We start from the raw sequence: 12022 nt of genomic DNA, 5'->3' as shown, positions 1-12022 counted from the left end.
CCGGAACATCTATTGAGAGCCATTAGGAGCCTATACACCTTGACCTGGGTGAAAGTGAAAATCTCGGCCAAGAGTCACAACCCATAATCTATGGACTAACACTGGTGTAAGACAAGGAAGCATTCTAGCCCCACTTCAGTTCAACCTCATTCCACATGGCTGTATAAACCCCAAACTCGAGGCTACAGAGATCTGTTCAATCTCCCTTATGCCGCACCATTGTCCCAAATAGGGCTTGCATTGGAACTCTTAAAACATTTTCATATGTTGAAAGATCGGTTTTTGGGATTATTGGAACTGGCACATTCTGGTTGGCTGAGGCAAGGCCCTAGCCAGGCAGGAACCACCACTCCCATCAGAGGTGGGTTATTACACTTACTGTATAACGGAGGTCACCCTTTGCTATCTTGGCACTGGGCAGTCCTGCTCATCTCAAAGGCAATGTGTAAAGAATTGGCACAGCTCTCTCACACAATAAATATACTGAGCATCTCAAAAGAGACTTCACACATGGTGTATGTAAATAAAGTTTATATGCAACACACACAGTAACTAATATTCATCTCCATCAACTGTGTTCTTTGCAATTTTCACCCCGAGTTGGCTGGGTATGCTCAGACGTGAGTCCCAGGCTCTCCACATCACTGGAGTCAAGCTATCCAGGCTGAAGAAGGCTGATAGCCAGAAACCGGTCCTTCGATGCTTGATTCCGGTCTAGGAAAGACATGGCTTGGTAGTTCGGGCTGGACTGTTCCCATGAGGCACAGGGTCAAGGCTGATTTGCATATAGCCAGTGTCTGACTTAGGGTGGTGTGGAGTGCAAAAAAACGAAGGATTTAGGCCCAGATCTTTGTACTGGGGTGAATGTAAGACATTTTTCTGCATTCTGTCCATCAACTGTGTTTTTTGCTCATTCTATCTGCAGCATACACAGCAGTTCCAGGTGGATGATAAGTTCTTTGTTGGCTACGTGGGCGCCAAAAAATGTTGGGCGGTGCACAAACGGACCACTATCACCTTGGGATGCGGTGTCCCCTGCAGGATATTTGTCAGGCAGCTATGTAGGCCTCGCTGCACATGTTTACCGAGCACTACTTCCTTGACAGTCGGGTCTGGAGAGACGGCTTCTTTGGCCGTTCTGTGCTCTGTGACTTTCTGGTGTAATCCTGTTCGCAGACCATCCACCGGGGTTGGTATTGCTGGGGTATCTATTCTAAGGTAAGGAATCTATCACTAACGTGTCTCTTTGAGATGCACAAGTCACTTACTTGTGTAACGATATATCAGTAAGAGACATTAGTTAGTGATAGATTCCTGACCGCCCGCCCATCCTCCCCATTCTGCGGACTGATTACTAGAGTTAAGGTCATTAGTTTTATGCACCAATTGTCTGTTTCTTGCATGGCTCTGCGTTTCGGCGCGGAATAGTTGTGTACAGAACTGACATCAGCGCGCATGGGTGGCGCCTAAGTACTCTCCATTATGGCATCTCGGCGCCTACGACGCCAGTGACGGACGCGGAGCCGCAGGACGCCACCTACTGGCGCGCAGAGGTACTGCTAAGCAGAAAAACTTTAGGTATCCAGCCTGACGCCAGGGGATATTCTAAGGTAAGAAATCTATCACTAACTAATGTCTCTTAAATGTCTCTTACAGATATAAGTAAGTAACTTGTGCGTTTGGTACTCACTCGGACCGGGAGATATCCAGGATGAAAACCGAAACAGACACTCAAAGATGTTGGTCTGGAAAAGAGTAAAGAGTTTTGCAAGAGATACAGACCACTGGACAGGTGATTTTTCCAGCAGAGGGTTCAAACCTCTCCCTGGACTTAACATCAACAACAGGCAAGATTGCACTACCACCCTCGCAAGCCGTTTTCGGGGAAGAGGATCTCAACACCCGGCATCCACAAGAAAACCACCCGCTAAGCTATGAGTCATCACTTCCCAGTCTCTGTAACCCGCTCCGGTGAGGGGAAATATCACCATTCACCTAAAAGAATGGAGTGTTATACAAATGGATCTTGAATATTGTTCAGAATGTATATTCTCTTCGCTTCAAGTCCCATCCTCCGTCCATTCCTCCGACAAAAATATCAAGGTTTCAACAAGATCTGTTACAGAAAGTAGTCAACATTCTGTGAATGAACCTAGAGCCAAGACATTTAGACTTTAATAGAAAATGGTAGTTGGACAGAAGATCATATTTGAGTGCAGTATAGCATATGTGGGAAGTGTTTTGGTATTGTGCTTGTATGTTAGAGACTGATCAAAAAATATTGCAGTGCAGAGGGTATAGAAGAATATTGTGTTAAAGGTGTGATTTTGTGTGCATGTGAAATACCTGTCCTTTGGCGTGGTCTTCATAGCCTGGTTTAAATAATGGAATAAGGTATTGGATGTGAGGAAGAATATCTTTCGGTAGAATTTTGCATCATCTGTATGGAGTCCGCCCAGGAGCAACCCTTAGGAAAAGGGACTGTGTAATCAGAATTATCAAGTCTACCCATAGCAGCAGGGGGAAATTCTTGGCAAACAAGACTATACACCCAATTGTAGTATATGTTCTGAGGAGTTCAACATGGATAGACACAGAGGAACCATTACATGACCAACAATTTCATATGCTAGATAAGTGTGCACAGGTTTAGAGAGAGCGCAAACTACAGGAACCGAATTTGAAAGCCAGTGAGTGTGTACACTCTGACGGGTCAGGTGGAACAGCAGATGAGCAGCGATTAACCCAATGGCCATATTGTATGCTCAGGAAATCCACCCTGGAGGTGCGGTGAACATCCATTGGATTGGGTACCTAAGAACAAGGCAAAAGGGAAGAAAATGTTGGAGCGTAGTTTTTTTTAGGTCTTGCCTATGCAGCGTGCAAACGCTGCTTAGGAGGGACCTCTTGGCATCGCACTGTACTTTCTTGGAAACTCGTGCATGTTTTACACTGTTTCCAATGAGTACTCCTGCATGCAGAGCGTTTGCCTTGCGGGAGCGAGCAGCAGCACCATCCGTTTGTAATTATCGCACCTTGCTGCTCGCTTTCGCAAGACAAAAGCTCTGCATGCACGAGTAGTCTGTTAACTTTCGCGGCCGCGGGCCGCGCTTGTGTTCAGCGCTTGTTTTTTATTCCTTTAGGCACGTTGAGATTAAGTGATTTTACAGAAGCACGGAACGTTGAGCCAACGCTGAGTCCATAACATAGGTCTCCCGACTTCCAAAGTCGGCAACTCAGGCCATAGTGCCACATCCTCTCTCAAAGTTGTACGGAAGTTGTGGCACAAGACATCCCAATCTTAAGGAAACACAGCGAGATACCACTACAGAGTTCTAAGTAGCTGCACAAAATACATTGGAGCTTTTCCGAAAGCTAAGGAGGCAGCAACCAGCACAGCTACAGAAGAGCATGACTGCAGCGAAACAAGAGGTAGGTGTGGTGACTCTGTGTACATTGCACTACACCACGTGGAAATGAGCATGACCTCGTCATGTTTTAAAACAATGCAGCGCTTTAAAACGCAATGTCACAGAGATAGCATACATACCATGATTGCGATGAGTTATGTCTCCAGTTAATGTTGTTTTCCAAATCCCAACACTAATCGGGTATTAAATTTCGCATGTAGAACAGACCAGGGTAATATGCGATCTACTCTGCGTGATGACGTCAGCCTAAATTTCCATTTGGAACGCAACAACACTTCATAACAGCACATGCGCTATGGTTATTTCAAACACTAGACCGTGAACCTTTTAATATAGGCGCGTGCTTCCTTTACGGCCCACACCATCTACTAGAAAAGATTATTCACTTTATAGCAGGGAGAATAGTCGTACTTTTTTGTCGTTCACAAGTGAACATGAAAATATATAAGCAGAGTTCTTGGCTGTACATTGTGCACCCTTTTTCAATGTTTTACACTCTTGCTAAGAAGAAAGGGAAGCATAGCCAAATCTCTCAAATTTGTATGCCCTTTTATAGGATGTAATCTCACTTAAGACATTAAAGAGAGGATGTTGCGTAAGGACCAGAGCTGCCGACTTTGCAGCTAGGAAACCAGGTTCGAGTCTCGGCGTCTGCTCAACATCCTGTAATTCTGGGCAAATCACTTGATCTTTAGGTGCCTACAAAAAACAAGCATTTGCAATGTAACAGGTCTTGCATTTACGCAAGTTTGAGCTATTGACATTATAAATGACAATGCCTTTTATTTTTGTTTTCATTTTTAAAACCTAAATAAAAGGCATTTTCATTTACTATGCCAATAGCTTAAACTCTAGTAAATGCGAGACCTATTGCATTGAAAATGCTTGTTCTACTCTGTGACCACACGATTTCTGAGCACTGGGTAATGTTGAGGTGCTTTTTGACCAGAACTATATAACCATTCTTGCAGCTACATTTTGCATTTTGCATTCCTGGTTACATCAGAGCAATATCTGCTAGAGACATCTAGCCACGGGTTCCTTATCTTAAAATCCTCCCCATATGCCAGAATGGATCTGGAAACGTGTCCAGCAGTACCTCTGCAAGTTGCTGGAGGACGTAGAGTGATGTCTTCTCCCAATGTGACTCCAACGGATTCTTATAAACCAGACGCACTAACGTCAGTTCCTTCTTTTCCGTGCTACAATGCTGATCTGCACTGCAGTCTCTCCGGCTGTTTTTCGGCCTGCTTGACATTTTTTCATCAACGAAGCAGTGTGCCCTTTTTTGCTCTTCCTCAATGTCCTCCGGTTTCAAGTCTTGTGAGTCCTGTGGGGGACTAATGTCTCCCACAAATCCGCAGTTGGTTTGCGTATGGTGCCTGGGTAAGCATCACAGATTTGTAGTCTTTTGGGGTTAGCTGTAGGGGGGAATTGAAGGAAGGGGTCCACGCCGCAGACTGTCAGTGAGAAGCTACTTTGCGTGAGTATGCATCCCTAATCCATTGTTTCCGATGACTCGAGGCAGGTGGTCTGAAAGCCACGGTCGGTTTGTTGAAAACCCACATCGTAATCCGGGCAACTGTTGGAGATCCCCGTGCTACTCTATGAATGATGATGTTCTCCATATAGGCGGTCGGAGAAATACTGTTGGAATCCGGTGGTCAAACCGACTGCTTCCAAAAAGACTGCGGTGATCGGACCGCCTCAGACAGGATCGCGGAAGTCGGTCCACCGGCATCGTAATTAGGCCCTTAGTCTTTTACTCAAGGTGGCAAGTTGGTTGACTTAAAAAGGTCACCAAAATGTGTGCCGAAGTTTATTATGCTATTACTAGCAACATTGACTGATATCAGGGTTTAACAATATCTATTTGTTTTTTTCTCCATAATAAATGTGTAAAATATTAGCAGGCTATCATAATACTATCATATGAAACTCCTTTACCACATTTTCAATGAACCATTCAGTAGTGTGAGGCATGCCTCTTTAACTCTTCCTAGTTTTTGTAGTATAAAAAAGATTATTTTTAACATATTGTCTTATATTTTTGAGTCATGTTGAAACAGTGATTTATCTGTATTTTAAGTTAAAAAATGATCAATATAAAGTTCCCTGGGTTTGTATGGTTAAATTATTTTTAGTTGAAATGCTGCTATTTTTTCAGAAGTTCTTGTATCTGAAAGAAACACGTAGTGATAGATTCCTTACCTTAGAATTATCCCCAGGCGTCAGACTGGATTCGGAACGTTTTTTTGTCAGCAGTACCCCTGCTCGTCGACAGGCGTCGTCGTGCGGCTCCGCGTGCGTCGTTGGTGCCGGGATGACATCACTGGAGCTACTTGGAGGCACCCACGCGCGCTGACGTCAGTTCTATATTTTTCGGCTCCAGCAAGCACAGATCCAGTAAAAGCTAGTAACCTCAGTCACTTTTTGACTGAGCTTTTCAAGGCCTTTTACCTCATCTTTTCGAGTCGATCGACTCCTGGTGTCGTAGGTATGCCTGGTTTCATGAACCGTGGGGACTGTCATTGCATGATGTTTGTGACGGATCCCCACTGCGTTTGTCTCTACTGCGTGGGACGCGACCACAACCCCAAATCGTGCCCCGACTGCTGGGCCATGGCGCCGAAAACTTTGCGGGGGCATCCCGAAGGTTGCTTGAAGTCCGGCAGTCGGGTCCACGCCGGTCGAGGTCCCGGTCCCATGGGAGATTGAGGGACCGGTCACGTAGTCGTCATCACCATTCTTCGGGATCTAAATCTTCGCACTCTGGGTCAGGTGCATTCCAAGAAGAAATCCAAGAAGTATTGTCACTCTTCGACTTCCCCTCGCGCGACCCAGCTGAGGGTGTGGGCGGTGCCATCCCCGCTGCTCCAGCGGAGCCGGCGACGCCGCCTCCAGTCTACCCCCTTTCCGGGTTCGGGGGCGATGCCTGCTCAGGTGCAAGAGTTTCTTGCTGCCATGGCCCGACTCTTTGGGCCGTCTGGCTCTGCCAGTGCGCCTGCGGGCCCGACGGGGGATCTTGCTTTACCATCTCCGGTAGCTCCGGCCCGGTATCGCCGGCGGCTCCGGTGCCGCAGGTCCCCCAGGGATCCGTGATCGGACCCTGATCGATGCCAGTTGACCTTGTGACACCTCCACTGGCACCAATCTCCCTGGCACCGCTTCCGACGTCGCCCGCTCCTCTGGACGACATTGTTCCCAGGTTCAGCCCGGACACGGTGCCGGATCGATGCCACCCGACGCCAATGGGGCCTTTTGTGCCCTATGTCAGTCCTCCTTTTTTTGAGCCTGTCCCACAGACTAAGGAGGAAGGGGAGGACTGGGAGGGGTCTGAGAACTCTCTAGCACAGGACTGTGCTGATGATGCAGACTGGGTTGAGGATTTAAGGGAAGCCAGTGGTCTTGACACCTCACCTGACCCTGGCATGCTGTCTCCTCCTACTGTGTCTAGGGAGGAGGGAGCCAGTTACGCATTGGTGTTGCGTAGGGCAGGCCAGGCTCTCCACCTCGAACTCCCTACGGTGGCCGTCAGGACTAACCACCTGACAGAAGTGCTCCAACCGGCAGCAACCTCTTGGGAGCCCTTGCTGCCTTTTTAACAAAGCACTGACACGTTATTTTGGGCACCTGGTCCAGGCCCAACACAGGGGCTCCTGAGGATAGGAACTTGGCCCGACACCATCGCCCGGCTCCAAGCGACCCACTCTTCCTTACCCAACTCCCCACCCCGGAGAGCTTGGTTGTCCAAGCCTCAGCTTCCCAGAGTGCGTTCCTTACCGCACCTCTGGATAGGGAATCCAAGAAGCTGGATCAGCTTGGCAAGAAGCTGTTTTCATCTGCCAGCTGAGGGCCTCGGTCGGTGAACACCGCATGCCTCTTGGGCCGTCATACCCACTCTCTGTGGGACACGGTTGCGCAGGTGCTACCCAACTGCCAGAAGGAGGCCCAGGCAGTTATTTCCCAGGCGATTGTGGCCGGGAGAGATGCAGCGAAGTTCACTATATGTTGTGGGCTGGATGCTGCTGACTCACTGGGCAGGTCGATTTCCAGGACAGTGGCGCTTAGGCGCTACGCCTGGTTGAGGACAACTGGCTTCTCAGGGGATGTCCAGAACACCTTGACGGACATGCCCTTTGATGGCATTCGCCTTTTTGCCAACAAGGCAGACAGTGCGTTGGAGCACTTCAAGGACTCTGTGGCTATGGCCAAGTCATTGGGCCTGTCGGCTGCTCTGCCTCCTCCGCCTTCTGCTTTTTGTTCCTTTCGAGGCCATGAAAGGGGCGCAGAGCCACAGGCCACAGCAGCAACAACCTCAGCGTAGCCACGGACGTGGGAACCGCCGAGATGGTTCAGGGGGCCAGCGGGCCGGCCAGTCCACCTCCACCCCCGCAGCATCCGCTTCTAAGTCTTCCTAGTGCGACCTTCCAGGCCCATCAGACGCCAGTGGGTGAACGCATACGCCATCATCTCCACCACTGGTGCAACATCACTTCGGACAAGTGGGTTCTGCAAATTGTACGAAGGGCCTACTCCTTCCCCTTCGAGACAACCCCCCAGCCATGTCCAGATCAGGGGGTTTCATTCTTCCCCTATCTGGACGACTGGCTGTTGAAGGCGGGTTCGCCCCAGGCAGTTATCACCCACCTCCAGACTACGGCCGACCTCCGGCATTTGCTGGTGTTCTCCATCAATGTGCTGAAGTCGCACCTGATTTCCTCGCAGAATCTCCTTTTCATCGGAGCGGTTCTGCACTCGGTGCGGTTTCGGGTTTATCCTCCAGAACAGCGAATCCGGGACATTCAGGCTATGATTCCGATCTTTTAGCCTCTGTCCCGGGTTTCGGTCAGGAAGACCCTTCAGCCGCTGGGCTTGATGGCTTCCTGCATCCTGCTAGTCAATAATGCCAGATGGCATATGCGGTCTCTGGGAGCTGAAGTTCCAGTGGGCAGAGCATCAGGGCAACCTATCCGATCACGTCCAGATCTTGGAGGGCACTGCACATCAATTGCAGTAGTGGCTTTCGAATCGCGATTGAGTCAATGGCAGATCCCTCTCCCTTCCCCAACCGGAACATTGGTGGTTCAACACCTGGCAGGTTCTCTGAACGCCAGGGCGGACAAACTCAGCCGTTGGTGCATGATAGATCTCGAATGGCGTCTGAACTCGGACGTGGCGCAATGTCTCTTTCGGCAGTGGGGAGAGCCTTGGTTAGATCTATTCGCCACTGAAGAGAACGCATAATGTCATCAGTTCTGCGCATTGGAATTTCCAAGGCGGCACTCGCTCGGCGACGCTTTTTGTTGCGAGTGGAGTTGCGGTCTGTTGTACGCCTTTCCCGCCAATACCACTTCTGCCCAGAGTATTGAAGAAGATCAGGCGCGACCAGGCCCAAGTTATTCTTATGGCTCCGGACTGGGCTTGAAGGGTATGGTATCCAGAGCTACTAAGTATGAGCATCGATCCCCCGATCCGTCTGCCTCTTCGGGAGTATCCGTTGCAGCAGCAGGGAAAGGTCCCCCACACAAACCTGTCCAGCCTCACCTCCTTGCATGGAGATTGAGCAGCCCCAGTTGACGTCTTTCGACCTACCCCCCCCCCCGAAGTCTGTAATGTTATCTTGGCTGCCAGGCGTCCCTCCACTAAGACAGTATACGCCTGCAGGTGGAATACGTTTGTGGCATGGTGCAAAGCAAAGGCTGTGGATCCCCTTTCTGCCCCTCTTTCAGAGGTCCTTCTTTTCCTTCTTTCTATGGTCCAGCAGGGCTCTGCTCTGGGCACTATCAAAGGCTATCTCTCGGCTATTTCCGCCTTTTTAAGGCTTCCAGCCAGCCTTCCTTTTTCAAGTCCCCTGTTATAAATTGATTCTTGAATGGCATCACACACAGGTTTCCTCCTGTTCCTTTCGTGATGCCTCAGTGGGACTTGAATCTTGTACTAACCTTTCTGATGTGCACTCCCTTCGAGCCACTTCATAATTGTCCTCTTTGTCTTCTCACTCTAAAGACTGATTTCCTTGTTGCCATCACTTCCCTTTCTCTCTGTCCATCCGGACAAAGTTGTTCTAAGGACTCGTCCTTCTTTTCTGCCAAAAGTGGTTACTGCCTTCCACATCGGCAGACCATGACTTTTCCCACCTTCTTTCCGCATCCCTCTAAAGAGGAAGAGAGGCTCCACCGTCTGGCCCCAAAACGTTCACTCTCTTTCTATCTGAGCCGCACAGAACGGTTTCGGGTGGATGAATAGCTCTTTGTTGGCTACATGGGCGCCAAGAAAGGTTGGGCTGTGCACAAACTGACCATCTCTAGGTTAGTCGTTCTGTGCATAAAGGCTTGTTACTCCTTGGCTAAAAAGGAGCCTCTGATGGTGTTGCGCGCCCACTCTACCAGGGCGTCAGCAGCCACTACTGCTCTGGGACGAGGAGTTCCCTTGCAGGACATCTGTCAGGTACCTACGTGGGCTTCACTGCACACGTTTACCAAGCACTACTGCCTGGACAGCCAAGTCCGAGAGACGGCTTCTTTGGCCAATCTGTTCTCCAGGAGTTTCTGGTGTGATCTTGGTTTGCAGACCCACCACCAGTGTTGGTATTGCTGGGGTATCTATTCTAAGGTAAGGAATCTTATCACAACGTGTTCCATTCAGATGCACAAGTTATTTACCTTCGGTAACGATATATCTGTAAGAAACATTAGTAGTGATAGATTCCTTCCCGCCTACCCATCCTCCCCATTCTACAAACTGATTTCTAGGGTTACGGTCATCCTCTAAGGGCCCTAGTTTCATGGCACCAGTGTAAAGTTTCCTGCATTGCTCTGCGTTCCTGGCACGGAAAGTCATGTACAGAACTGACATCAGCTTATGTGGGCGCGTCTAAGTAGCTCCAGCAACGTCATCCCAGCGCCAACAACGCACGCGGAGCCGCACGACGTCGCCTACCGACGCGCAGGGGTCCTGCTGACGAAAATCTTTCCAGATCCAGTCTGACGCCTGGGGGTAATTCTAAGGTAAGGAATCTATCACTAGTAATGTTTCTTATAGATATATCGTTACCGAAGGTAAATAACTTGTGCATTTACACCTTGGTGGTCGTAAATACCTTAGTAATACAGGGACATGTAAGAACCTAACACTTTTAGTGGGTTCACCAGACAGTACCCTCCTATTCCTTAACCCCTTCGATGCTCATGACGAGCTGAGCGAGTCATACAGTACACTGCTTGTGTGCTCATGACGAGCTGAGCTTGTCATCAACAATGGGAATAAATGAGAGCCAGCACAGAGGGGGATTTGCTGCAGCACTGATGGTGTTAAGCAAGTGTTAGAGACCTCTTGGGCAAAGGTAGGCATTATTTCTTCTAAGTACTTAGTTATTGTATTGTTTGCTGTTTTCACTTTTATTCATACAAGGCTATTTCCAGGCAACCGTCCATATTCATGTCAAACACTATGCTTTCAGATCACCAGTAGACAAACTTATCTTTCAGATAAATCAACCAATTACAGTTCTTGATTTCAAAACAAACATGCTTTTCTTTGGGATAAATGTGATCGTTTCCTTATCCAGCAATTATGGGAACTAACTGAATGTTCTTGAGTGCAAAAGCAAACACATCACATCAGTGGAAATGAAAATACTTTTTTATCATCTGTTTGACTATTAAGCTTTGTTAAAATGTGATGATGGAGTGCAATGCATTGTGAATGAAATTAGTTTATATCATTATTTTAAATGGTGGACTCTTAACTTCATTTAAGTTTGTTATGCTTTTCTGACTCTACAGGGTCCCCCTGGAAACCGGCATGGAGGTAGAGGGAAAAGGCCTGCCAGAAAAGCGGCCTCAACTGATCTTGGAGCTGGAGAACAAGGTATGTATTGTAGTTACCTTTGTAATGTTCTGACGATACAGCAATTAAATCATGTAGCAATAAAAATTTCAAATTTGCCTTGTAATGTGTTATGTTGAAGTTTGTCAAGAAGTGAATCTGGTTGGCTTCAAACTTGGTACAGACAGGATATATGATAAAGTTCCAATGTGAGGAGACAGTCATGCATAGTATAAAATAAGAAAGCAATATTAAATGTAATTACTGTCAAATGTGTAACTCCCTGTTATTTTCCAACTATACCAATGCAGTGATATGATTGTTCTTTTACTCATTTGTTGGCTCTTTTAACAATTCATATCAAATGCATCTTATAAGGAAATGGTAGGTGGCTTCTGTTTACCAGATGTTAAATGTTTAAGATCCAGTCATTTCATCGTCCAGTATAGTTTTCTGATGGAGGCTAACACAATCTCAGTAATATAGTGCATTAACATAATTTTATTTTTCTCAAGTGATCATTTTTCAGTATCCTATATCTGCAGTCACATCAGTGATACATGAACAATGACCTTTTTTTTTAAATTTCAAATAATTTTTATTGAATTTTCAAAAAAATTAAATAATTAATAAACATAATGATATATACAATAATACAAAGTAAATAGATACACAATAATACAAAGTAAATAGAAAACAACAAAACAGATTACTCAAGTGCCTTACTATGGGAGTCGCAGTGAAGCTGTAGTGACATACAA

The 12022-nt window shown here is 47.4% G+C and overlaps 1 protein-coding gene across 9 annotated transcripts in view; it reads left to right on the top strand.

The window, feature by feature from the left end:
- R3HDM1 (R3H domain containing 1) overlaps positions 1-12022 on the top strand; it is a 459574-nt gene that overhangs the window by 432842 nt on the left and 14710 nt on the right. For all 9 annotated transcript variants that reach the window (XM_086957295.1, XM_086957292.1, XM_086957298.1 and 6 more), the window contains one exon: positions 11219-11303. In XM_086957295.1, coding sequence (XP_086813421.1) covers positions 11219-11303 — 85 coding nt within the window. The remainder of the gene's footprint in view (positions 1-11218; positions 11304-12022) is intronic.

The sequence above is a fragment of the Lissotriton vulgaris genome, chromosome 2_1 (assembly GCF_964263255.1).
Source record: "Lissotriton vulgaris chromosome 2_1, aLisVul1.2, whole genome shotgun sequence".
In the NCBI taxonomy this organism is placed as follows: domain Eukaryota; kingdom Metazoa; phylum Chordata; class Amphibia; order Caudata; family Salamandridae; genus Lissotriton; species Lissotriton vulgaris.
The sequence above is the reverse complement of the archived record's forward strand: the minus strand, read 5'-3'. Positions and strand labels throughout refer to the sequence as shown.